Source organism: Daphnia magna, linkage group LG7, assembly GCF_020631705.1.
Source record: "Daphnia magna isolate NIES linkage group LG7, ASM2063170v1.1, whole genome shotgun sequence".
NCBI lineage: Eukaryota > Metazoa > Arthropoda > Branchiopoda > Diplostraca > Daphniidae > Daphnia > Daphnia magna.
The window spans coordinates 878,952-901,589 of record NC_059188.1 but is presented as its reverse complement, the minus strand read 5'-3'; the positions used below and the strand labels follow the sequence as shown (position 1 = coordinate 901,589).

The window sequence follows — 22,638 nt, the reverse complement described above, 5'->3', positions numbered from 1 at the left end:
GGTGGATGGAGGGACAATAAAAACTTTTTATATTTATTCGAATTTTGTTTTTATTTACATGACTACACTAGTTGATGAGTTGGGAATCGAACCCAAGATGTTCTACTTTCCACGCTAGTGCTTTACCATTAAGCTATCTGTAATGTTTTGTAAGAACTATGTATTCGTTTATAACCTTATAAGCAGTCCATACCTAGATATACATTCAAACGTAGATTATAACAGATATAGTTCAGGCATGGCGTAACGTTAGAAGACTGGATTGATAATCGTGTGGTCCTGGGTTCGATTCTCAAAAGTACCCAGCACCTTTCTATCTACTTCGAAAAGCAGATTTTCCATACATCTGTTTAATTGTAGAAGAAATAGTTCCCGATGAGACGATTGTTTTATAAACCACTCTCATTTCTCTTTAAAAGTCAAAGGTATGACTATATACACAAACTTCACACTCGTCCTGGAGTTGAACACATCACCTACGATTTTGCAAGCCGATACAGCAGATAGTTTATAATTTGTAACTTTTCTCATGTGGGAATCGATCCACAAACCTTCGGTGTACTACGCCGATGCTCAACCATTGAGCCATGAGTCTCGATTATTTACTCTCTACTCATCCTTGTCATTTAAAGGCTACATATTTACACTTGTAAATATTATTATAGTATGGTCTGTGATAAATTAGTATTCGAATTCAGGTGACCTCCTAAGTAATTTCGATGAAGAAAATCAACATGCGAATAATAGCTACCTCTAGTAGGAATCCGATCTGCAAACCCTGTGTGCATCACGACGATGCTCAACCATTCCGCCATTAGTGTTGTATAATTATTACCTGTCAAATTAAGATAATCCATTTACACTAGCAATATTAAATTACAAATATGTAACAGTTTTGTTTTTTTCTTTATATCATCATTATCACTCACTTGGGACTAGAACACCAAACTTTTATCATGCTTTTATCTTACTTATCCGATGCTCTACCAATGAGCTATGAGCGGCATTATGTTTTCACTAGTAATCCTTGTAATTTTGAGAGCAACTTCTGGACTTAGAATAGTTTTTTTAAGAATATCTTCTTTCCAGTTTTTAATTAAGCCCGACTTTTTCGCCTATTTAATTTATTTTTTTCTAACCTTAAAATTTAAGAAATACATGGTTTAAAACCCAATTTAACGAGGCTCTTAAAAATTGACATCGTTTTTACGTGGCACTAGTGGTTAAAGCGAAATCACTGTTTAAATTATAACTATAAAACTAGATGTATCACGTAAAAACGAGGTCAATTATTATAATTGGACTAACCTCAAACAGTTGATTCCAATTTTAAGCATTAAACTTAGAATATCAACTATTCGTTGCAAGACACGACTAGTTGCATCACACCATTTTTACACGGTTTTTGAAGGAATTGTTCACACTGATGTATTCGAAAATTACTTCGGATAGTTTCAGTATAAATAAACGATGCCTTTCTGTTACAAAACACGTGAAACAAAAATTTCAGTAGATGTTCTATTTCATTTAATATCGACACATCTGCCAACGATATGTACACATTAGATCCTAAAAGAAAGTGTGAAAACAGATTTATAACGATGCTAGAAGAAGCCTAACTTAAATGACCAATTTATGTAAGATAATGCTTACAATTAGTTATTAAGTATATAATACCTGCAGGCATCAACTGATTGTTAAAATAACTGATCACTAATATATATATTCATCAACTGATCGCTAATATATTCTTGCATATTGTACTTAAGCAACAGCAAGAAAGCAATAACCCCAATTATAAGATCATATATCAGGATTTCTTCCGACATCACTCATTGAACAACTTTTGAAAATTGGACTTGTCTCATTTTGCCTAACTACAATTTTCCTCAGCGGTTGATTTAAGGTTATATTTTGTTCATTATTTCATAATCCCTAGCGGAATCCTTCATCTTCCCACATAGTTAATCCCCAAATAATAAGTTTATTCAATAGCTTTGTTATTCTAGTCAATCTGTTAAAAAGAAGACAAACATATAACACAAAGAACCAGCATTTTTCATGCACTTTTGGTAGTGATTGTGCTTTTGCTCATTTCGTCGACACCTTTCTTCTTTGTAGAAAGTCTCATTGTCCTTGACGCAAGAATAAGTTTCATTTGTTTCAAGATAAAATTAAGGTAAATTAAAGACATTAGACCATGAAGATAAATTGACAAAGATAACTAAAGGAAAAGCCTACCACAACTAGTTTTCTAGCTTTTCCATCAACTTGTTGGTCTTGACATGGAGTTGTCGGAGAATATCTGTAATTTCAGTGACTTAACCCTGTTTCTTTTTCATCAGGATAAGAATGTGTGTATCACACACATATGATGAATCACAAAATGATTTTATTTCATATTATTTCTGTAAAGAAGAATAATGTAAACAAAGACCTAATTCATATGCACCTTTCTGCAAGTAACAGTCCTGATTATCAATAAGCTTCAGCTTTATTTCCTTGATAAATGTCCTGATCAACGTGCTTGGCAGACTGATGAACCAATTTTATATCAGAAATTTTCAACATAATCCATATTCAACGTGAAAACTGCAAGAAAAGACAATATAAATTTATTTTGTTACCAATTTTTGTTTTAGAAAGTAATTAATATTATTTATATAAGATTAGTATTAATTATTAATAGTAAATATAAAGCATGATACCAATGTAGCTGGACTACATAACCTAAACTTCAAACATCCCTAACCTATGCATAAAATCTAACGCAAACACTGGATGAACCCCGGGGTTAAGGTGTAGTGAATTTATGTGCTCCGTGCAAGGTGAAACCATAACCCAGTGCTCGAAGGAAAATAATGGTAGGGAAAAAGGAATTAGAAACACTTGTATATCAACAAATCAAAGTATAGAATAAAGTAAGCAAATGCCGATTTGGCAATACTTAGCCGTATCATATTCTGTTTTCCCATCCTCCTAATGGACATACTTTACTCTGTGATGCTCTTGTACCTCTTACAAAAAAAACAAAAGACAAAAAAAACATGACTAGCTATTTAAAATTTTAATGTTAACACCTGAAATTCTTTAGCGATAAATTTGATAACTCCACCGAAAATATTCAACGTCCAAAAGTCCTCCCAGTGGTGTTACAGGTCCTCCTATACAAACATTAAAAAATTAAATATAACACAGTTTAACACTTAACATTTAAGAAATTAATACTTGGCATTTCTGGTCAACGGTCTTGGCGACAATCCTCGTTGCCAAATAGCCTTCTTCAGTGTTGATGTAAGCCCTTCTAAAAAGATAAAAAAAAATAATAATAAAATCATAGTTGAAGCTTACATATTTTCATTTAACTTATAACTATTTTGGGCGACAATCCTGTCAGATCTGCTGACAATCTTCATTGTCCAGTGGTTCTCTTCGGTGATGATGATGATCGGTGATGATATCCTAAAAAAAAAAAAAAAAAAAAAAAACAAAAACAAAACAAAACAAAACAAAGCAAACCAAAAAAACAAGGTTTGATACTTAAGATTTCAATGTTAATATCTGGTTAACTTGGAGGTACAGTTCTGGCGACGACCTGCATTGTCCACTAGCCCTTTTTGGTCGTGATGGGAACCCTCCTAAATACACAAAGAAAAAAAGAAATAATAACAAAATCATATTTGCAAGCTTAAGACCTTCAATTAAATACTAGAAAATTTTAGGCGACAATTCTGTAGGCTCTGACAGCAATCCTCGTTATCCAAATGATACTCTTCAGTGGTGATGAAGGACCATCTAAGTTACATTTAAAAAAAAACATGGATAGTTACATAAGATTTTAAAATAAATACCTGGCAATCCTGGCAGCGATCTTCGACGTCCAGTAATCTTCTTCCTTAATGATACACACCCTCCTAGACACACAACAAATAAAGGTCTTCCCGATGGGGATGCGGACCCTCCTAGACACAACAAATAAAAAAACAAATAAATAAAAACATGGAATACAAATAACTTTTTAAAATTAATTCCTAGCAATCTTGTGCTACAGTCCTGCCGACTATCCTCGTCGTCGAATAAACCTTTTCGGTGGTGAATGAAACCCCTCCTAAATAATTTTTTTTAAATCAATAGTAAAATTACAGTATAAAGTTTATGACTTTCAATTAAATACTTGAAAATTATGGACAACGATTCTCATTATCTAGTAGTCCCCTTCGATAGTGATGTAACCCTCTTAGATACAAAAACAAAAACAAACATGGTTATAGACTTAATATTTTAAAATCAATACTGGCAATCTTGAGCTATGGTCCTATCAACGATCATCATTGTCCAGTGGTCATCTTCGGTAGTGTCGTGGGCAAATCTTGGTACATAAAAGCACAACTAACCACCTCACTACACAAAAAATAACCTCGATTAAGATTAAAAATTTTAAAATACCTAAAATCCTCTAATTCTAAATCTAGTAACCCAGTAGTTGATCCTCGACGTCCAGCAATCTGTAGCATCCCTAAAAACATAATAATAAAAGAAATTTTAAGACAATTAAATTTGTAAGAGGAATACCTGGTAAACCCTTTGGGTTAATCTAATTACTTCGGCCTTAATCCACGATGTACAAAATCGTCTTTGGCTGCCTCCTCAATGAGATGAAAGGACACGAAAAATAAAATTGTGTTAGAATAATTTGAATAGATCATTATGTAACAAACTACAATTACAATTAATTGGAACCATCCTGAAAACAAAAATGAATTCGTTAGTTCGTTAGTCGGAAGGTTTTGGGGATTGATGGGGTATTGGCAAATTGTGTAAAGTGCTGACAACATACAATTGCATGAAATAGTTTGCGAGCAAAGACTACAGGTAAATATCGCATAAAACAGTTAAGACGAAATGGCAGAAATAGTGCTGTGCCAAAATAACGAGCGAGTCAGATTACGCTTTACTTTAAAGTAACCATTTCTGTCTTAACTTGAACTTAGATTAGCTTATCCTTAACTTAAACAACGTTGTTCTATTCTATCTAGACTTCCATTACTACCCAGAAAAACAAGGTTTGGCATGCGCAACTAAACTAAGCCAGTGCAGAGGCAAAATTAGGTGCTGATACGGTGCGTTTTTAGTGCGTGATAGGTGAACCTACAAATAGTGAATCACATCTATCTTGTAAAAGAAGACTAAATCCATGTACTAAAGTGAATCACTACAACAGCCGATCTACACTTCTGCACGACGTGCAGAGCTACTGAGCTACTGAGCTTGAAAATGCAAAACGTGGTTTTCATCACCCACCTTTTTTTGTGTGAATTGCCCGAGGATTTTCACCTTTTCTAGGTCACTGCAAGACATCGGGTCTATCGAGGGGGAATGGCCATATCCCCGAGCTCACTTGGAAATGAAAATTTGTCCTTCAACCTATCGACCTTCAGGATTAGGTTCCTCTACCTTACGCTTTTCTTCCGGGAAAGCCAGGATGTGACACGTGTCATCGAGTATTTAAGGCGGTAGCCAACGCTAATGTCAACTCATTCATGCTAAGATCTTCTACTGCACCTATATTAATATTCCTAACACCATCGTTGGACGCTTTGTTTGCATGGTAGGTTAATTTTTCAAAAATTTATTTGGGTGGATTTTTTTTTTTAAAAAAATTAAAAAAATTTTTTTTAAAAAAAAAAAAAAAAAAAAAAAAAAAAAAAAAAAAAAAAAAAAAAAAAAAAAAAAAAAAAAAAAAAAAATGTTATCGCTTGTTCTCGAAATGGATTTTAGCGTAATAATTTCAGGCCTGATTCTTTCGGGATTTATCCTTCTTTCTCTATCGTAAATTCGTTGTTGTAAGCCAATCAACTTCTTGTTTGACAATTTCAGATTACTAGCTGACCATTTCCTGTTAATATAATTTTTTGGTTGCATACCTGTAGCTGAAAATTCTTCGAGGAATGCAGGCGATTTTAAGGCGTGGAGTCAGCCGGGTAATTCCGTAAATTCGCAGACGATCTATCCGTTAAAAGGACACCTGGTCGATAAATTCAAAATATTACAAACCAATATTTATTGCATTATTCAACAATTATTATTGTCAAAATATTGTCGTATATAACCTTACATGATCAAATATAATAATTGCAAAACAAATCATAATCTAAACAATGAACATATAGGCAATTACTATTATATGAATTTTTTTATCAATATAGACCGTCGCTAATTGATAGTGATGTTACGTTTAACTTAACGGATAACGTAAAACATTTAACGTACCTTTGGGTCCGTTAACTTAACGGATAACGTAAACGTATTTATTTTCAGGCGTTAAATTTTGACGTTTTTGCAGAAAAAACAGTGTTGCTTTTTAATTCCTGTGGTTGAACCTAACCAATGGGCTTACCCATTCTGCCAGCCTATTGAAAAGTTGAAAACGCTTCTTTTTTTTTTTGTGTTTTATTTTGATTTATTCAAAGCATGCAAAGGTTGTCCTGTGATTAGGAACTCGATTCATATGAAATGAAATCTGATCTGACTTGGGAGCCCGCAATTTGTCCTGTAGTTTTTCAAAAAGACTATTCAAAAAATTTTATATGACCTGTTTTTTTATTTTTTTTTTTAACGTAACGTAAAATAACGTGTACGCGTTAACGTGCTTTTCACAACGCGTTAAATACGTTTAACTTAGTTATTAGCGTATTTAACGGTACGTAACGTCAAACCTTACGTTCTCTAATTGACAACAATTTTGTTGTATCCTGGTTCAGCCACATTAATATTCACATCCAGTGATTTACCACAGTTATGTTAGAGTTGTTATAGAACAGTTTTGAATACGTTCGCTAATAATATAGTATATATTTTAGTTGCATATATGGTGATTTGCAAATAGTGTATACTCCTGTTCTAGTTTCACGTGCATATTATATTATATCATATCTAAATGGTTACAAACAACCGGTCCTTTTTCCCTTGAGAAACTTGAAGGAATAATTAATTATTAAAATAATGATAATAATTAATTATAAACAATGCTTCATACATAAAAGAATTAAAATTCATAAAAAGAAAAGCTTGTTTAAAAAGAATTCGATAATGAAAGGCTGAGGACCAGTTGTCTAATCAATCGATGTCCTTCAATAAGAAAAGAAATAAAAAAATTTTAATTGCCAGCAAATTGATTAAAGTTCAACCTTGAAAAATCGAACGTCACAAGTGTTATCAATAAAATTGTAAATCAAAATTCACCATGCTACACGGACGATAACTTGTTTTTTTCATTCCTCTCCATTTGAATACCGCGGATACTATTAGCTATGCATAAAACAAGTTCTAAATAATGTAAATTCTTTATTTTTTTCCTTCTCAAAAGTAGTTAAAATTTCGGGGTAACATTTTGGAAGGCTAATGGTAAGTTGAAGTTCGTTAGCCTTTTGCAGTTAATTTTACATGCAAATTGCTAGGAATTAAAACAAGCCCGTTCTGCAGGACGATTATCAAACATGTGCCAATTTTACTAATTAAAAGCAATCGGCAACACGGTCGCCATCATCGACGCTAAAATATTCTTTGAATCAAAATCCCGTTGCACTGTCAACGCATTCCCACTATTCCTGTGCCAACATTTTCTATAATTTATTCCGGCAGTTCAGCGCGTCTCAAATGCCACACATTTCAAATACCCAAAATGATCAGTTGTTTGTTTGATAACATAAAAGAAAAATTACAACAACAAAAAAAGAAGTAAAATATTTTAGGAAATCGCTAAAGAATAACATCGTTTCGTGGTAGGACGCTTGGCGATGCCTGTCGGCTTGTTTATTCAATACGGCCGCCGTATTCCGCAGGGTTTTTTTCATATCGAAACGATCGTTAGTTTTTTCTCGTGGACGATTCTTTTGTTATCGGCAGAATTGAAGCTAATTTGGCGCAAGGAAAACATGTTATTTAACCCGCAAAGCCGGTCTAGTGTTTGAATTTTCTTCATTAAAAAAGAACCTTTCCAATGCAAATGAATGAACAGAATCCATTATTTGATTCAGCCGGGTGCAATCTGACGTTTATCTCTTCCAAAGTCCAACTGAATCTGTTCCCACCACTAAGTTTAAATAGGACTGCTGAACGCACGAAAACAAAGGTTGCTGATTGCCCAGTTAAGTGGCACACAGACAAGAAGCAAATTATTTAAACAAAATAAATTTAAGAAAATACGAGTTCCAAAGTTTTCCAGCTTAGAAACTGACAAGCAAAAATAGTTTGAAAGTCAATTTCTGTGCAGAAGTGACACGCGAGTTCCTGACGGAAGCACCAAAATAAATCAGCGAATGGTAATCGAGCTCATTGGCAGAACAGCATTTGACTAATAAGTTAAAAAAAAAAAAAAAAAGAAACACGTCAAGAAAACAAGTTGTGTTTCCCAATTCAACGGGATGGCGCGCACCACGAATCACGACAAATAAACAAACAAAAGTCGCCATACACCTATGCAAACCATGTGGAAACACAACGGGCCTCACAGTCTTAATGCCCTATATTTTAATGTCCAACGAATTTGCAAACGCACCTTTAAAAAAAACCTGATGACAATCAAACAAAGGGAAACAACTTTAATTGCTATACTTGAAATTAGGAGAGATAGTATTTTATTAAATAACGGGATGAATCTCACTCGTCAAGTGGATGTTTCCTTTTTTTAAAAAACAAGTTATCGGGCATGTTGACGGTCATCGAAGGACAACGCTCTCCCCAATCTTGAATGGCTCTCCATGTTGAAAAAATGTATCGAATGCAAAGTACGATAGATTAGTACTTCTGATTTACCTTCTCGGCGCTAGCAAATGAGGGCACAAGTTATTCCCGATGGAACGATGTATCAAGATATGAAGGAATTCTCGGTCGGAAAAGAATGAGAAAAAAACAAACAAAACAATAAGACATTTTGTGATGTTTAAAAATGAACCGGTTTTTTTTCGATTATGCGTCTGCCTTCCTCTTATATAAACCGGGGTTCTCCTGTGCATCGTCGTCACTGTTCCGCTCGACGTTGAAATTCGATTTGCTTTGCAAAGCCCAGCCGTTGTAGTCAACATGAAGATTTCGGTAAGTTTGATTTGACTTGACGTTCACATTTCGAATTTCCTAAGCATTTCCCGTTTGTTTAGCTTTGCATCTTAGTCCTCGCAACGGCATGTGCCGTCTCTGCTCAATTAGCACCCAGTTGGTATTATTTGAACCATGCAAGACTCCCGCTCTACCCGTCCCGATCGGTCGCACAGCAATCGAGCGACGGTAGAAGCGATTGGTTGCCGTTCCCCGATCGTGAATCCGAATCATTGATGGTAAGCAACGTAGGTCAAACTCTGAATTTCCGAAGACTATCATCAAGAATCGAAACACTAGAAGAAACGGTCGAAGGTTTAAACAGGAGACTGAGAGGTAGGCTTTAATTGGTGATCAAATTTTTGAAAAAATGGAGGTTAAATGCTCGTAATATTTGCAGACACTTTGGCGCAATTGGAATCGAGTACAAGTCGTTTGGAAAAAAACATGCAAAACTTTGCCTCCAAAGCCGAAACGAACGTCATGAAAACTGTTTCCACAACCAAAATGGAAGATTTCAAAGGGGAATTGGGCAACATGAGAGCGGACTTTGCCAAACAATTTGACGGTAAAACTTTGTTTTTCTTTACCCCCTTTCGCCGTTAAATAAAAATAGCTTTTAAAATCGATTCAAAATGAAAACTAACTGAAACATATTTTACGGCCATTGGTAGCAAACAAGAAGGACTTGATTGACACCAGATCCAAACTGGACTACCTAAGCGGCGAAATCGTTAACACCAACATTAAACTCGATCGCGCCAAAACCGAGATTATGAACACAAAGCCGGATTTGAAAGAAAAACTCGATAGTAAGCATTTCAATAGATTAAAGTTTGCCGAAAATGGATGCAATTTTTACTTGAAATTTCCATTAGCTACCAAGAAAGAATTGATCGATACCAAAACGGCCCTCGAAGGCATGAAAGTTGAGCTGACGAACACCAACGCCAAACTTGACAACGTAATCACAGAAATGGTCAACAACAAGCCAGATTTTAACTCGAAATTGGACGGTAAAACGGTGTTTGCCAGTTGAAATGGAATTACAGTTAAACTAACGATACATCTACGACCACAATTCAGCAACCAAGAAAGATCTGATTGACACCAAGACCAAGATAGAGGCACTCAAAATGGAGCTGACCACCACTCACGCTAAACTTGAAGGCGTCCGAATGGAAGTCACCAATACCAAAATGGATTTGGCTGCAAAGTTGGACGGTATATATTCAAAGTCTTTGAAACACCATTCGATAATACGTGAAACACAATAAGCGAATTTGAATTTTACAGCAAGCAAGAAGGATTTTATCGACACCAAGACCAAACTGGAAGATGTCAACGCCGAATTGGCAAACACCAACAGCAAATTCGATCGCGTGCGCCAGGAAATGACCAACGGCATAGTAGATTTGACAGTTAAATTGGACGGTAATTCGATTAAATACGTAAAAAGTTTAAGGAAATAAGAAGCTAATTGTATCTTTTTTACGCTACAGCCACCAGGAAGGATTTCATCGACATTAGATCAAAAATCTAAATGAGCAGAGATGATCAAGGGACATGTAGGGTTTACATCCTGGGGACGGAGCTGCCGCTTTACTTCAAATGCATTTATTGCTCTATTTAACATTTTATTTGTTTCACGTATTATTTAATAGTGAAAAGGAAATTGGTTGATTGGAATAAAATTAAGTTAGCAAAAACTAATTCGTTCATTTTTTTTCGAATAAAATAACTCGACAAGTGGTCCATAATGCAACGCCAAGGTGATCATACTAAGCACTAGGCAATCCTGTTTTAGTAAAACTATTTCCCTTGTTTGCCCACCTGACACAATCAACATACCACACCTTTTTGTGTCTCAATTCGAAGTCACCGTTACCATTACACAATTAACTTGGAACATCTACAACGAATAAGAAAGAAAAAAAAACAAGAAAATGTAGATCACATGAAGCCAATTCTACACAATAAAGTTTTTTTTTAAATTGCAGGCCGTATGGATAGTTGAGGCGTTTCAAAACAAACAAGTGCGTACAAGGAGAAATGAATTCTACGTGCAGAGAAACCGGGTTTTCTTTTTTTAACACGGTAAAACAAACAAACAGAAATTACGTTTGGTGACCTCCAAAATGCAACACTTTCAGACGGCGTCTAGTGGCGACAAGCGATAGCCGTAAAACAAGTTACGGCCATGTTTTCGATAAGGCGAGATGTAAAAATTAACGGAAAATCTAGCTAGACCTTTTGCCGATTCCTGGAAGCTTTTAGTGTGGACCCGGGCTGGTTGGAACTATCGCTAGTCATTTGTTTAAAACATGAAATTCTTCTAGCTTTGTTTCAACTGTGATAACGCAGGGAACAACCCAAAGGAAAAAATCCACCAATACAAGTGACTTTTCCATATAGAATTCCGTGCATTATTTTGGATGCGGTGCTGCTTTTGATCGGACTTTGACACGGGACTATGCTGGGATGCCTACACAACACGCCGGACGTTCCGGGAACGAATTCTGCATTACAAAGTAGCCTAAAAACAAGATGCACGCATTCTCTCGATTGGCATCCAGAACAACACATTTCAGAATATTCAACGTTTTTGAAGTTGCATTAACAAAAGAAACATGTTAAACGGTTATTCCCAGTACGATAAAAACAAAACGGAACACCCAAAGTTTTATCTAGCGGATAACGCAAAGAGATTCTGAATGTACATTAAGAAAATCTGCGCAATGGATCTTTTCAATTTCATTAGTTCAAAAGTTATGACACCTCGATGCATCGCATTATGAAATAACGTTGCAAATCAAGCCCGTTACGTTCCCTCTAACCTTTCCGTAATAAAGCGCTTCCTTTCAAGTTTCAACTTGTTCGATCACCCGATTAGATGCAAATTAAAAAAAATAAACAGCAAGAACTGTTTAAATACTATTTTCAAAGCAAACGATTAAAAAGAGTCTCAAAACTGGTTCGAATGTTAGTTTCGGTTAGAATCAACAACGCATTTCCCGGAAACAGACGCCTGGACGTTGAAGATGATTGAGGTGTTCATTAAGTCCAGTTAAAGGTAACCGATTAAATAGTTTCACGGTTTCTTTTAACGATTTTTAAAGATCTACTTTGAGCCGAGTGACTCAAAAGAGAAGTTTAAAAAAAATATATCAAATGCGATATGAACAAAATGAACGGGTTTCAAGAAAACATGATTGGTTAAAATGCCATCAAAGTGCGAAGGATCAAACTATGCCGCCAAGGCAATTAACACAAGAAATCAGTCAACGTTCAGACCCATGCTGACGTTGAAGGCAGAAAATCAATTCCAGGTGTCAAGTATTTCAATGTTGGGTTTCATCTGACTCTTACCATTTTTAAAACTAGTTTTCAAAAGTAGAAATGGATCAACCATTGCTCTAGTCCCAGAAGGACGCCATTTCAAATCGATATGGCTGAGAAAAGTTGCATTCACTACCCGCGTACTAACAACTATCGAAACAAAACGATGTAAAAAAAAAAAAAAAATACATATTCTATGGGAAAAAGGAGGGGTGTGGGGGGAATAACCTGGCAGCCAAAATGCGCTATACTTCGACATTAGACTTAATCTTTATTTATCTGACGCGAACACGACAAAACATAACGGACGCGACAGCACATTTTGACTTTCGATAGAAGTTTAATCGATAAAAGGCAAACAAAAGGCAATTTTTTTAAAGATCTTTGACTAGCACCCGATAAGACACGATTTCCTCACGCCATAGCAGATAATATGCCACCCAATTGAGCATCCATGATAGCTTTTTATCTCCACAAAATTCTCAATGCTTTAAGTTTGCAAACAATTCAAAAGTCTCCCTCCCCCCAAGAACAATCCATGTTAGATTTTCATTCTCTCAAGAAGCCATTTTCTTATTTCATCAGCAACAAACTTAAAGATTGAGTTTCATTGTTTATGAATAAGAGTTTCACTTGAAAATCTGGGTTCCAAAGTATTTGTGCAACTTTTTTTTGTACGCAGTGAAAACTGAAAATGACAAGCTATTCTGGAACTCAGTTACGTGTGCTGGTCTTAGCTTGTGTGTTTTGTTTGGCCACCAGCATTTCCATAGAAGAAAAAGTGCAACAATTGACTGAGAATTACGCAAGTTATTTTCCTTTTCTTTTCAAAAGCTTTCGTTTAATTGTAAATGACCACAATATTTTTAATGCTTTAAAGGGTGAGCTGAAAAAAAGTTTCGAATCCAGGGTCACTCAGTTGGAAACAAAGGTATTTCAGCTGGAGACCAAAGTTGCACAACAAGAATCCCTTATTGCCTCCTTAAGGATGGACAATCCCAGTTCCAGAATGGCAACTGATCCAACCGAAATTGACAATAACGAAAGCCAAATATACTCTCGAACGTGCCAAGAAATTTACGATTACGATAACTCTCAAAGTTCTGGCTTCTATATCATCGATCCCGATGGCCAAGATTTGAATGGAGAGTCCGAAGAACCATTTCAAGTTTACTGTGACATGACAACAGGTGCGACAACAGATATTGAAAATTTTAAATTGAAAAAATTAATGCCTGTGGTTATTAAAAATTAGATTATGCTGTAACGACAGCCGTTATACACGACAGTGAAACGAATATCGAAGCAGAAAACTGTCTGGATCCCGGATGTTACAAAAGAGACATCCACTATTCAGCAAGTGACAAGCAAATGGCAACTTTGGCAGAACTATCCAAGGAATGTCATCAATATTTCAAAGTAAAATCCCACCAACAGTTAGGTCAAAGAAAGATCCAAGTTGCTCAATTTGCCTGATTTCTAACAGTACGATTGCATCGAAGCGCCATTTGAATACGAAGGGGTACAAGTGTCTTGGTGGGATGACCGATACGATAACAAACAATATTTTTGGTCGGGAAAAGCCACTACTACCCACACATGCGATTGTGGTATCACCGGCAGTTGCATCGAAGCAAACAAGAAATGCAATTGCGATTCTGGTATTGCAGATGTACGTACCGATGAGGGTGGGTTTCTAAAATAATCTCCACGTTCAAGGATTTGTATATTAAATGCAGTTATTTTTTGTTTTGAAGGCATCATCAGCGACAAGAATATTTTGCCCATTAAACGACTTAACTTTGGTCGTACCCACGCCGGGTCTGGCCAACACACGCTGGGCAGATTCGAGTGTACTGGAAAGAAAGTAGTTGATGGAAAGCCGACATCCTGCGCAGATCTACGGATATTAGGACACACGTTAAGCGGATTCTACTTGGTTAAAGGAACAAATTCTGTCGAAAGCGTTTACTGTGATTTCAGAAAACTTCAAGAAGAACAGGGTACAAACAAATCACTCGTTCAATTGAAACATCTTTTCAAATCATAACAATCGAAACGATTCAGGATTTCAGACATCGATAGGTAAAATCGATGTTCAATCAACGCCTGTCTACTTTTACGTTCAGACAAACGACATATTCAAAGAAGTACTCACACCTATAATCTTCCAAGTAACACCGCTCAATATCGGAGGTGCCATGAACGGAGAAACAGGAATTTTTATAGCCCCTGTAACTGGAACATACTTCTTTTCCCTATCCGGAGTCGGTTATATGAGTTATTCTTATAACGGCTACATGCGCATATCGCTAACGATGAACAACAATCGAATCGGAAGAGCGGAAGTACATTTGTCAGAGAGTCCAGGCTATAGTACTTTCGCTCTACAGTCGACGCTTTATCTGCAAGAGGGAGACACGGTTTGGGTGCAGATCGAAGAACGTAATCCGGTTTATTTATACGACGATGGAACCCGTTTGACCCATTTTACTGGTTTGTTATTACAGCAAGACGTCATTATTAAATGATTAAAAATTGCGCTATAGTTTGGGTACGACTGAGCGACAGTGTCAAGTATTGGGAACGAATAAAAAGAAACTGATTATTGCATTTGCCTTTAATTGATTTTTACTTCACGCTAGGCTTTCGGATGTTATTTACTTTTTTGGAGGAAAATTCGAGAGTATGGCGCACGATAACAGCTGGCAAAACAAAACGAAACCATAAACCCGGGTGCGTGCTAAACAATTTCAATGTCGTCCAAAGGACATTCGAAGCTTCCACCATTTGCATTCATGGTTGAAATAGGAAAAGTTTGCTTTCATGAAAACGTCCAACTGTGAAAATACTAAAACCACTGGGCATGTTGACAAAGAACTGTGTTTATCAAAGCTGTGAAGGAAGTAGAGGTGGCACAACAAGTGTGGAACGACCGCAACAACTGGGGACCGATCATTAACAATGAATTTGAAAGGAAACGTAACACAACTAATGCTGGTCCTTTCTTTGGTACGGTATAAATTGCGAGTCTACAACGAAAATAAACTCATACTATCCACGATTTTGAAAATGGCTCGCTTCTCAGCATTCCGTTTCGTTGTCTTATTGATGACCTGGCAGACCTTTGCCACTTTTACTTTGGGAGAAAAACTACCTAAAGAGTTCGATGTAAGATTTGTTTAAAAACTTTTTATGAACTCAAATTTAAACGCATTCTTTATTCCCAATTTTTAGGACGCTAAATCAAAAGAAACTTACGAAGTTCTAGTGCAGCAAATAGTAAGTTTTTCTATTATCTTTTAGTCTGAACCGTAGTGTAATTTTTCTCTACCTGTTAGAACAAAATAACGAAACCTTTGGCAGCAAAACTTGCGCTACTTGAAGCAAAGATAACTGAACTAGAAGTCCAAGTTCAACGGCAAGAATCGCTGATTACGTCGATGAAAAATCAAGAGTCAACCAACAACCTGCCTGTTTCAGAGAATTCTGAAACCAACAGCGCATTAGTTCGAAACGCCGATGCCGATCTGAGACAGGGAACTCGATTACCAACTTCATGTTTAGACTTGAGAGTTAATGGACACACTTCAAGCGGGCTGTATTCCATTATGGGATCGAAATTCGTTGAAACTGTTTTCTGCGATTTCTCAAAACAATCCTTCGAAACAAGTAATCCATTTTAATTTGATGAAAATGACAAAAATATTTAATTGCATGTACTTTTACGGTCTCGTGTTAGGTTTCCAGAAATGGATCGGTTACGTTGATGTAAAAACGGCCCCAGTCTATTTCTATGTAAATAGAAATAGTCATCTGCCAACTGCGAACGTGTCGATTACGTACGAATCTGCAAGAGTGAACGTGGGAGGAGGAATGAACGCAGCTACTGGAAAATTCACGGCACCCCGAACGGGAATTTATTTCTTCTCCTTTTCCGCAGTGGCGGCCTTCCCCGCGTCCTCAACTTTACTCGAATTCTCAGTAGGCCTTTATTTGAATGGTACTCTGATTGGCGCGAGTTACGTCGAAGACGCTAACATCGACAGTGTCAATCACCATGACTGCCCGTTTTCCCTCCAGTCGACGGTATCATTGAACAAGGGTGACCAAATCTGGCTTCAAATTCGACTTCTGTCATCGCGAGTATATTTAGCTAATGACTACACTTATTTTACTGGTTGGCTGATAGAAGAAGACCTTTCCCAGTCACTTTTGTAACTAGGAAGAAATCCTTTGTGAACCTGCGTTATGGAAATACACTTAAAGATGACCGCCATCCTTGGTATAGTTTAAAGTTAACTAATAAAGAGTTAAGATGGGAAATGACAAGAAAGAGGTAGTTGGATTCGGAATACTTCTGACAAGGTAAAAAAAAAATCCCCGTTGTTCCAAAGAAGAACTAGGCGCATTGGTAACACACGAATGTAAAAAGAAAACTTCTGCACTTACCCAGATATCCGTGCTTCAGGAATAACTGCAGATTCCACGTCAATTTTGGCAACAATTTTACGGTACAAGAACAAAATTGGTTGTTCAGAATGAGTTACTTGAAGGAGTCGATGACTGTAACCACCTACACTGAAAATAACAAGTATAAATATATTAGATACCTCTGCTTTTTGATTCATCTAACATGAATTAAAAGAAAATTTACAATCCGATTCTCTTAAAATTTCAGTTCTCTATTCACCGCTAACATTTTAAAAACGGCAGTTTCATGCCATCACGGTACATCTCAGCGGCATTTAACACCTTAGAACTCACAATGTAGGTTTTAGCAATTTTGCCAAAGTATAAGCCTCTGTTGGTCAGGACCCTAACTGTTTAAACCAGTACAGAAATGCTTATGCTCTCTTGCATAATACAGCATGGCAAAATCGTGATGCAACCAATACATACTGCTAAACAAAGATGATTGTTACATAGTATTTACCTAGTTAGTAGCCGTCACAATTCTCCTAACTCCCGATGAGTTTTGAGTAGAATTGAAAGACAGATAAATATCAACAGCATCTGTTTACAATCATTAAAGAGCTGTTAATATCTAACAGCTATATTATGTTAAAATATGGATGAATACTTACATCATGATGGTAGACTCGATAATCATATTTTGCTTCATAGCCTTTCCACCCATCAACCAGTAATATTGTCACATCTGCAAGCAACAAGAAATCTTATATTAATTGATGTTGCTTCTAAATTATGTGTGCACTGACTTTGATAGCGATTCAACTGGATACCTACAATACTCATTACCGTATTCGAACAAAATACAACTTGTTAGAAAGTGAATTGAGTTTAGGGTAATATTCGAACGTTATTAATGTAGACATTACTTAATGGGAAAAATTAAATCAACAAAGACACATAACTTACATTTGCTATGAAATTGAACACATTTTGCCTCCTCCTACACCTCCTGTAGCTCCTTTCGTTCTGTTAATAATTTTGGCGGTTTTTCGCAAAGGTTCCGCCAGTGACATTGTCCACGAGCAATGCAACAATGCCATTTTAAGATTCAGATGCACAAACTACAAAGGCGGTTAAAATTTTTTATTAAATCCAAATCACCAATAATTATTTTTATACAATATTTTTAAATAATTTTAAATAATTTCACCATTTATTTGAGAGTGCTGTAAGTTTTTACTTGATTTTTTTAGGCCTTGAATAACCAAATGAAATCTCGGACACAGAAGGAACCATATGGCAAGTATTAGAGAAAGCCATTTCGGCACCAAAGAAAGGCAGATGGCAGACAGTCTAGCACATGGTGTCATGAAGAACGAGATGTTCGGAAGTTTAGCAGTTCTGTACATGACGATTAATGAAAACAGGGAGCAATGACTTCTTTACGCTACAATGGCGTGAATCAACCTGTTGTGGTATTAAACACGAGGGAGGAGCTTGTTGACACACGTGCACCTTTAGCCATTCTGCGGCTACATGCACTAGAAAATTTCACTGTTTAGTCCTTACCGGGCAGGCTAAGGGAGTGTGCCATAGTTTGTCGCAGGTGAACGGTAAGCCAATGTGGTTCTTTGTGAAGAAAACAATTTCAGCATATAAACTTATTTTTTTGTTCACAACACTAGTTGTTTTGGTACTGTTCAATTTTCCATTCCGAGTTTTGTCGAGAAAAGTGGATCAGTATATTCATCCTCATCAACAAAATGAAATTAAAACCATCCTGGTATGGAACGGATCTAACCGAAAAGAGATACGAGTCTTCGGTATGGGCAACAATAGCTTCATCAACCATAATTGTACCTACACTCGGTGCCAAATCACCGACAATCCATCGTTACGACCCCTATCCTACTACGACGCGATTATCGTAGTTTTCAACGACGAATTCACGGCTCCTGATCAATTGAAGATGCCTGAATTCGGAAGCAAGCGCAGCAAAAGGCAGCGTCTCGTGTTTTTCACTCAGGAATCTCCTCCAGCCCTGAAGCCTTATTACAACATGACCCAACTGGCACACTTTTTCAATTGGACCATGACATACAGAACTGATGCCGATATTCCTTTGCTCTACGGCCGGATCATTCCGAAAAAGACAGCTCCTCGTACAGCAGAAGACACTAACCGTAAAAGAGAAATATTCCGCAATAGAATGTCACCAAAATCGTGGCGAAATAAAACCAAAACAGCAGCCTGGATGGTTTCTCATTGTAATACACACGGCCAACGAGAGAAGTACGTCAAAGAGCTTAGCAAATACATTGATGTCGACACGTATGGCCAATGTGGTAACTTCTCTTGTGCTCGTGACATTTTACATCATTCCGATCCGCAGTGTTATGACATGCTCGAATCTACTTATAAATTCTATTTATCTTTTGAGAATTCTCTATGTACAGACTATGTCACAGAAAAGTTTTTCAAGATAATGGGGCACGACATCGTTCCTGTAGTGTACGGTGGAGCAGATTACACTAAACAAGCACCACCCCATTCCTACATTGACACCCGAACTTTCAAACCTAAAGAATTGGCAGCTTATCTCAAATTACTGGACGCCAACGACACTCTTTATAACGACTATTTCTGGTGGAAAGAGTACTATGACGTAGAATTTAGCGTCAGTGACATGTCGCGTCACGGTTTCTGTGACTTATGCCAACAGTTACACGAACAGCAAGATTGGGAATTTCAATCTTACCAGGAATTAACATCTCAATGGGATGATAGAAACGCTTGCAAAACAGTCGATTCGAATTGGATATCTTAAGAGAATAGCTCGGATGTCATTGAATTCTGATATTATGTTCAAATTCTACCACCTGTATGCAAATGTAATCCCCGAAGTCAATACAAATCGGATATCGATGAACTGTGTGGTGTCGACAGGAATATTTTGCAAGCACGTAATGGTTAACGAGGACACCTCTGTCTAGAATTTTGGTTATAAGACTCCATTTGGTCGTCGTAACAGGTGGGCATTTACCTCTTCCAGCTCAGTCGCTTGGCAAGTGTTAATTGTTTTAGCAATAACTGACATGTATACTTTCGATCTTGCTGAAGCCAAATACCTCTACTGATTAGCGAACAAAGCTGTTATTGAAAACCATAAAGATACGCTCTCAGTAATTTGACGACTATAACGTTTGTTAAAACCGTTCGAGCGGAAAAGTGTTACAAATTTTCCCGTGTGTTTTCCGAGTAACATTTTTACGGTACGTTGCACATTCACCGTATCGGCTATTTCCGTTTGTGGTTTACACGAGGTTATTATAAACGGGTAAGCGTCGGTAATTAAAATGTGTTTTTCCTCATTCCACGCAGCTACGACTCACCAAAAACCCATGGGTACTTAATAATCAGGATTTATTAGAATGGTACAAAACACCAACCCGTACACCGACAAGTTAAAAAAAAAAAATTCAAATAAAACGTTAACTTGGCTCGTGTGTTTATGCGAAACCCATTACCTTTAACCGTTATAATATCCCTTTTTAATTGGAACTTGTAGTGGTCGCTAGCCGGACCAAGTAATTTACAGCCTCTTCTGGCTTACACCTACCATTTGAAGCGAAAGAGAGATGTCAAATTGGAGTAAACATTTGTGTTAATAAGGCATTTTTACCTTGGAAATAATTTGTTGCAATCAATTCCATTCCAGTCAAATGGAGAGCGAATCAATTTGATCACGGCGGTCGATGGACTCAGCCAGCCGGTCACCATTTTCAGAACGACTGCATTCATCCTGGCTAACGCTCCCGTAACACCTGCAAATAAATTCCCACATTTTATGGCTTGTTGGTAATTAAAAAAATTATAATTTCCATCTCGTTTGAAAATGTAAATACCATCCAGGGAAGCCCTGTTGTCGATTTCCGTGCAATACGCAGACCAGATGCAGTCTAAGCCTTCTCCGCTTAAGTCCTTGGATGCTCTAAGAATATTATGAGCAGCCCATATGTAATCATCAGCCGAATCTTCATCGCCAACATTGTTGATAACACCTTCGATGTCCGTATTGTTATTAGGCTCGGTGAAAAGCAAGTTAAGACTATTGTATGTCCAAGGTTCCAGAGCGCTGTTCATGCTCCGGCCACGCTCCTCCATCAGGAGAGGATCTGATGGTTCAGATTGCAATTTTAGGATACGATCCATTTGACGAAGAAGGAAGATGCTGAGGCTCAAATAACTCAACGTCACCCAGGAAGAGCGATCTGCGCTAACAGCATCCCTGTTGGCGTTCACGTGTGGATCTTCTTCTTCCAAGTCGACCCCAAATATTTGGCTCACCGTATTGAGAAGCTTGCTCATGTTAAACGAATCATGATCCCAATTTCTGATGGTGCCATCCATTGGTTGGTAAAAACGTTCAGATCGTTCAGCGTCGCTATTAGATCGGCTCTGCTGAACCAAGGCAGGACCCCAAATTCTTGAATCGGGTAGATCAAAAAAGGACTTTGGAGTCGGACTGAATTGTTGCCGTTGAAACAATTGACTGGATCCTTCATTTGCTAACGTGGCCATCGTTTCCGAACGCTGAATTTTAGCTAATGGAACTCGCGGCGATGACGAATTGGTGTGTATGATAGGGACCGGTTTCGATGTAGCAACACTGGCGACAATTCGAACAGTTTCGGGATGATCGGACGATCGACTAAAGATGAATCCTCTTCTATCTTTGATTGACATCACCGGCTCCGTCACCTGAACATCGAAATAATTGTATGAATAGCGAAATGATAATAACATAAACACGACTAGAACTTACATTTTTTTCAGAGCGATTCAATTTTTCGGCGGGATGGCTAAACCTTTCAAAGAAACCGCCAATACCGGCCCAAATGCAGAAAGCAATAAGAGCAGTGGTGCAGCATAGGCCAGCCACCAAGCAGGAAAGCTGCTTTTTGTTCATAGAACTAGTCATGCTTCTAACTCGTTTTCTTTCACGAGAACTTTTTGATTAAACGTCTGGCCAGTTGTTCGGCCGAAGAATAACTAAAACATAGTACCTTTGCATCTTCCCTTTTTTCCGGCTTCTTTTCTTCCTTCCTTTGGGACCCAAAGGTGTTGCGGTGTCATGGCGACCGCTGCCTGTAATGGGTGTAATGACTGGTCTTCTGCTTCTTGGTTACATTCGGGAAATCAAGCGTGAACATAACAGGTCTTGCTGTCGACAACCACAAAACGTCGTTCGCCTAAAACATCCACATCCTATAGGGAAAAAACTTCACGCGACAATCGCAATCGTCCAATATCAACTACCCGACACCCAATTAGCGAATTGATTGGCACGAACATTTTACACTTAAACTTTGTAAATGTAAAAAAAAAAGGGAGGCTAATCCAAATTTTTTTTACTATTTTTAGACGTTATACGTATTACCGCTTGGCTAAACATGTTTCAAAACACTATTTACCGATTTGCATGACATGTACGGTTGTCCATAAACAACTGTTTGAAACGGACAAAAACATCCGTAACAAATTATTTTTAGCTCATAAAACATAACAAGTTGATGCATAACGAATAAATACATATCAACAAACAATGAAGCTCTTTAACGATAGTAAACCGGTTGACGGACCAACCCGATCGGAAGCAAGTTTGAGATATAAAGGTGCAAAGACCTCGCCAAACTTACCTACCAACGCAATGCAAGGAAGTTCTTCTTACCTGTCGGCATTGCGGTCGATACGAAGGGGAAAACTCGAGACGTTCCATAACACATAACT

The 22,638-nt window shown here is 37.2% G+C and overlaps 4 protein-coding genes and 3 long non-coding RNA genes across 9 annotated transcripts; 5 read left to right on the top strand and 2 right to left on the bottom strand.

Moving 5' to 3' along the window:
- Window positions 1-1,968: 1,968 nt before the first annotated feature.
- Window positions 1,969-5,568, bottom strand: LOC116927252. 3 transcript variants are annotated; one of them, XR_006649679.1, is made up of 7 exons: window positions 5,455-5,568; window positions 5,302-5,397; window positions 4,573-4,639; window positions 4,175-4,516; window positions 3,710-4,108; window positions 3,367-3,638; window positions 1,969-3,304 (listed from the first exon to the last, which is right to left on the bottom strand). It is a non-coding gene; the product is annotated as an uncharacterized LOC116927252 (long non-coding RNA). The 3 variants fall into 3 exon arrangements; XR_006649678.1 differs by having other exon boundaries at window positions 5,302-5,488; XR_006649677.1 differs by lacking the exons at window positions 5,302-5,397; window positions 5,455-5,568 and having other exon boundaries at window positions 4,573-5,289.
- Window positions 5,525-6,178, top strand: LOC123474736. The gene is made up of 2 exons (XR_006649681.1): window positions 5,525-5,608; window positions 5,878-6,178. It is a non-coding gene; the product is annotated as an uncharacterized LOC123474736 (long non-coding RNA).
- Window positions 6,179-9,006: 2,828 nt separating this feature from the next.
- On the top strand, window positions 9,007-10,802 carry LOC116927123 (uncharacterized protein MCAP_0864). The gene is made up of 8 exons (XM_032934112.2): window positions 9,007-9,093; window positions 9,156-9,429; window positions 9,494-9,661; window positions 9,768-9,905; window positions 9,972-10,109; window positions 10,180-10,317; window positions 10,390-10,527; window positions 10,596-10,802. The coding sequence occupies exons 1-8, from the start codon at window positions 9,082-9,084 to the stop codon at window positions 10,634-10,636; spliced, it is 1,047 nt and encodes a 348-aa protein (XP_032790003.1). The 5' UTR covers window positions 9,007-9,081; the 3' UTR covers window positions 10,637-10,802.
- A 2,123-nt stretch (window positions 10,803-12,925) lies between these two features.
- On the top strand, window positions 12,926-16,711 carry LOC116927069. The gene is made up of 10 exons (XM_045176029.1): window positions 12,926-13,237; window positions 13,313-13,622; window positions 13,688-13,851; window positions 13,919-14,120; window positions 14,190-14,435; window positions 14,500-14,960; window positions 15,343-15,603; window positions 15,670-15,714; window positions 15,774-16,104; window positions 16,175-16,711. The coding sequence occupies exons 1-10, from the start codon at window positions 13,127-13,129 to the stop codon at window positions 16,651-16,653; spliced, it is 2,610 nt and encodes an 869-aa protein (XP_045031964.1). The 5' UTR covers window positions 12,926-13,126; the 3' UTR covers window positions 16,654-16,711.
- Window positions 16,712-16,824: 113 nt separating this feature from the next.
- Window positions 16,825-17,730, top strand: LOC123474737. The gene is made up of 2 exons (XR_006649682.1): window positions 16,825-17,026; window positions 17,114-17,730. It is a non-coding gene; the product is annotated as an uncharacterized LOC123474737 (long non-coding RNA).
- A 431-nt stretch (window positions 17,731-18,161) lies between these two features.
- On the top strand, window positions 18,162-19,777 carry LOC116927095 (alpha-(1,3)-fucosyltransferase C). Its single transcript, XM_045177208.1, has 2 exons — window positions 18,162-18,461; window positions 18,534-19,777. The coding sequence occupies exon 2, from the start codon at window positions 18,674-18,676 to the stop codon at window positions 19,673-19,675; it is 1,002 nt and encodes a 333-aa protein (XP_045033143.1). The 5' UTR covers window positions 18,162-18,461; window positions 18,534-18,673; the 3' UTR covers window positions 19,676-19,777.
- Window positions 19,778-20,254: 477 nt separating this feature from the next.
- Window positions 20,255-22,606, bottom strand: LOC116927093. Its single transcript, XM_032934083.2, has 4 exons — window positions 21,674-22,606; window positions 20,754-21,609; window positions 20,531-20,672; window positions 20,255-20,463 (listed from the first exon to the last, which is right to left on the bottom strand). Exons 1-4 carry the CDS (start codon window positions 21,827-21,829, stop codon window positions 20,400-20,402), a joined length of 1,218 nt encoding a protein of 405 aa, XP_032789974.1. The 5' UTR covers window positions 21,830-22,606; the 3' UTR covers window positions 20,255-20,399.
- Window positions 22,607-22,638: the final 32 nt, after the last annotated feature.

Bases quoted from the DNA above. Each gene is read 5' to 3' on its own strand.
- LOC116927093 (XM_032934083.2), bottom strand. From the start codon at position 21,829: ATGACTAGTTCTATGAACAAAAAGCAGCTTTCCTGCTTGGTGGCTGGC. The intron at 21,610-21,673 runs GTAAGTTCTAGT...TTCGATGTTCAG, and splicing joins TGAATCGCTCTGAAAAAAAT to GTGACGGAGCCGGTGATGTC. The intron at 20,464-20,530 runs GTAAAAATGCCT...TTCAAATGGTAG, and splicing joins TGCAACAAATTATTTCCAAG to GTGTAAGCCAGAAGAGGCTG.
- LOC116927123 (XM_032934112.2), top strand. The intron at 9,430-9,493 runs GTAGGCTTTAAT...TAATATTTGCAG, and splicing joins TTTAAACAGGAGACTGAGAG to ACACTTTGGCGCAATTGGAA. The intron at 10,528-10,595 runs GTAATTCGATTA...TTTACGCTACAG, and splicing joins TTTGACAGTTAAATTGGACG to CCACCAGGAAGGATTTCATC.
- LOC116927069 (XM_045176029.1), top strand. From the start codon at position 13,127: ATGACAAGCTATTCTGGAACTCAGTTACGTGTGCTGGTCTTAGCTTGT. The intron at 13,623-13,687 runs GTGCGACAACAG...ATTAAAAATTAG, and splicing joins TTACTGTGACATGACAACAG to ATTATGCTGTAACGACAGCC. The intron at 14,961-15,342 runs TGATTAAAAATT...TGAAGGAAGTAG, and splicing joins AGCAAGACGTCATTATTAAA to AGGTGGCACAACAAGTGTGG.
- LOC116927095 (XM_045177208.1), top strand. From the start codon at position 18,674: ATGGGCAACAATAGCTTCATCAACCATAATTGTACCTACACTCGGTGC.